General features: G+C 60.6%; 1 protein-coding gene across 1 annotated transcript in view; it reads left to right on the top strand.

Moving 5' to 3' along the window:
- The window catches only part of VOLCADRAFT_80573 (uncharacterized protein), a gene marked incomplete at its 5' end in the record, with an annotated part of 5500 nt that overhangs the window by 2315 nt on the left and 2949 nt on the right, over positions 1-236 (top strand). The window contains one exon of the mRNA XM_002949255.1: positions 52-158. Within this exon, the coding sequence (XP_002949301.1) occupies positions 52-158 (107 nt within the window). The remainder of the gene's footprint in view (positions 1-51; positions 159-236) is intronic.

The following is a 236-nucleotide window of genomic DNA, read 5'->3' as shown; positions in this document are numbered from 1 at the left end:
GGGGGTGGGGGGGGTGCGGATGTTGTTGGCTACCTGGCGACCTGGGAGTAGCGGCCGTCTCACCTCAATGTCCCCCGGGGGCACTCACCGCGGTAAGGCGGCCTCCTTCCCGCACACATCTCAACAGCTCCCTTTCCCCCTCCCCCTCCCCCTCCCTAGTTTTCTTCACAACCGCCGACTGGTTAGTTAAGCTTTAATTACATCTACCGCAGCAGTCTTTCCTTGGCATACCTCAC

This window comes from Volvox carteri (assembly GCF_000143455.1).
Source record: "Volvox carteri f. nagariensis unplaced genomic scaffold VOLCAscaffold_13, whole genome shotgun sequence".
Classification (NCBI taxonomy): domain Eukaryota; kingdom Viridiplantae; phylum Chlorophyta; class Chlorophyceae; order Chlamydomonadales; family Volvocaceae; genus Volvox; species Volvox carteri.
Note: the sequence above shows the minus strand (reverse complement) of the source record. Positions and strands in the feature narration are given on the sequence as shown.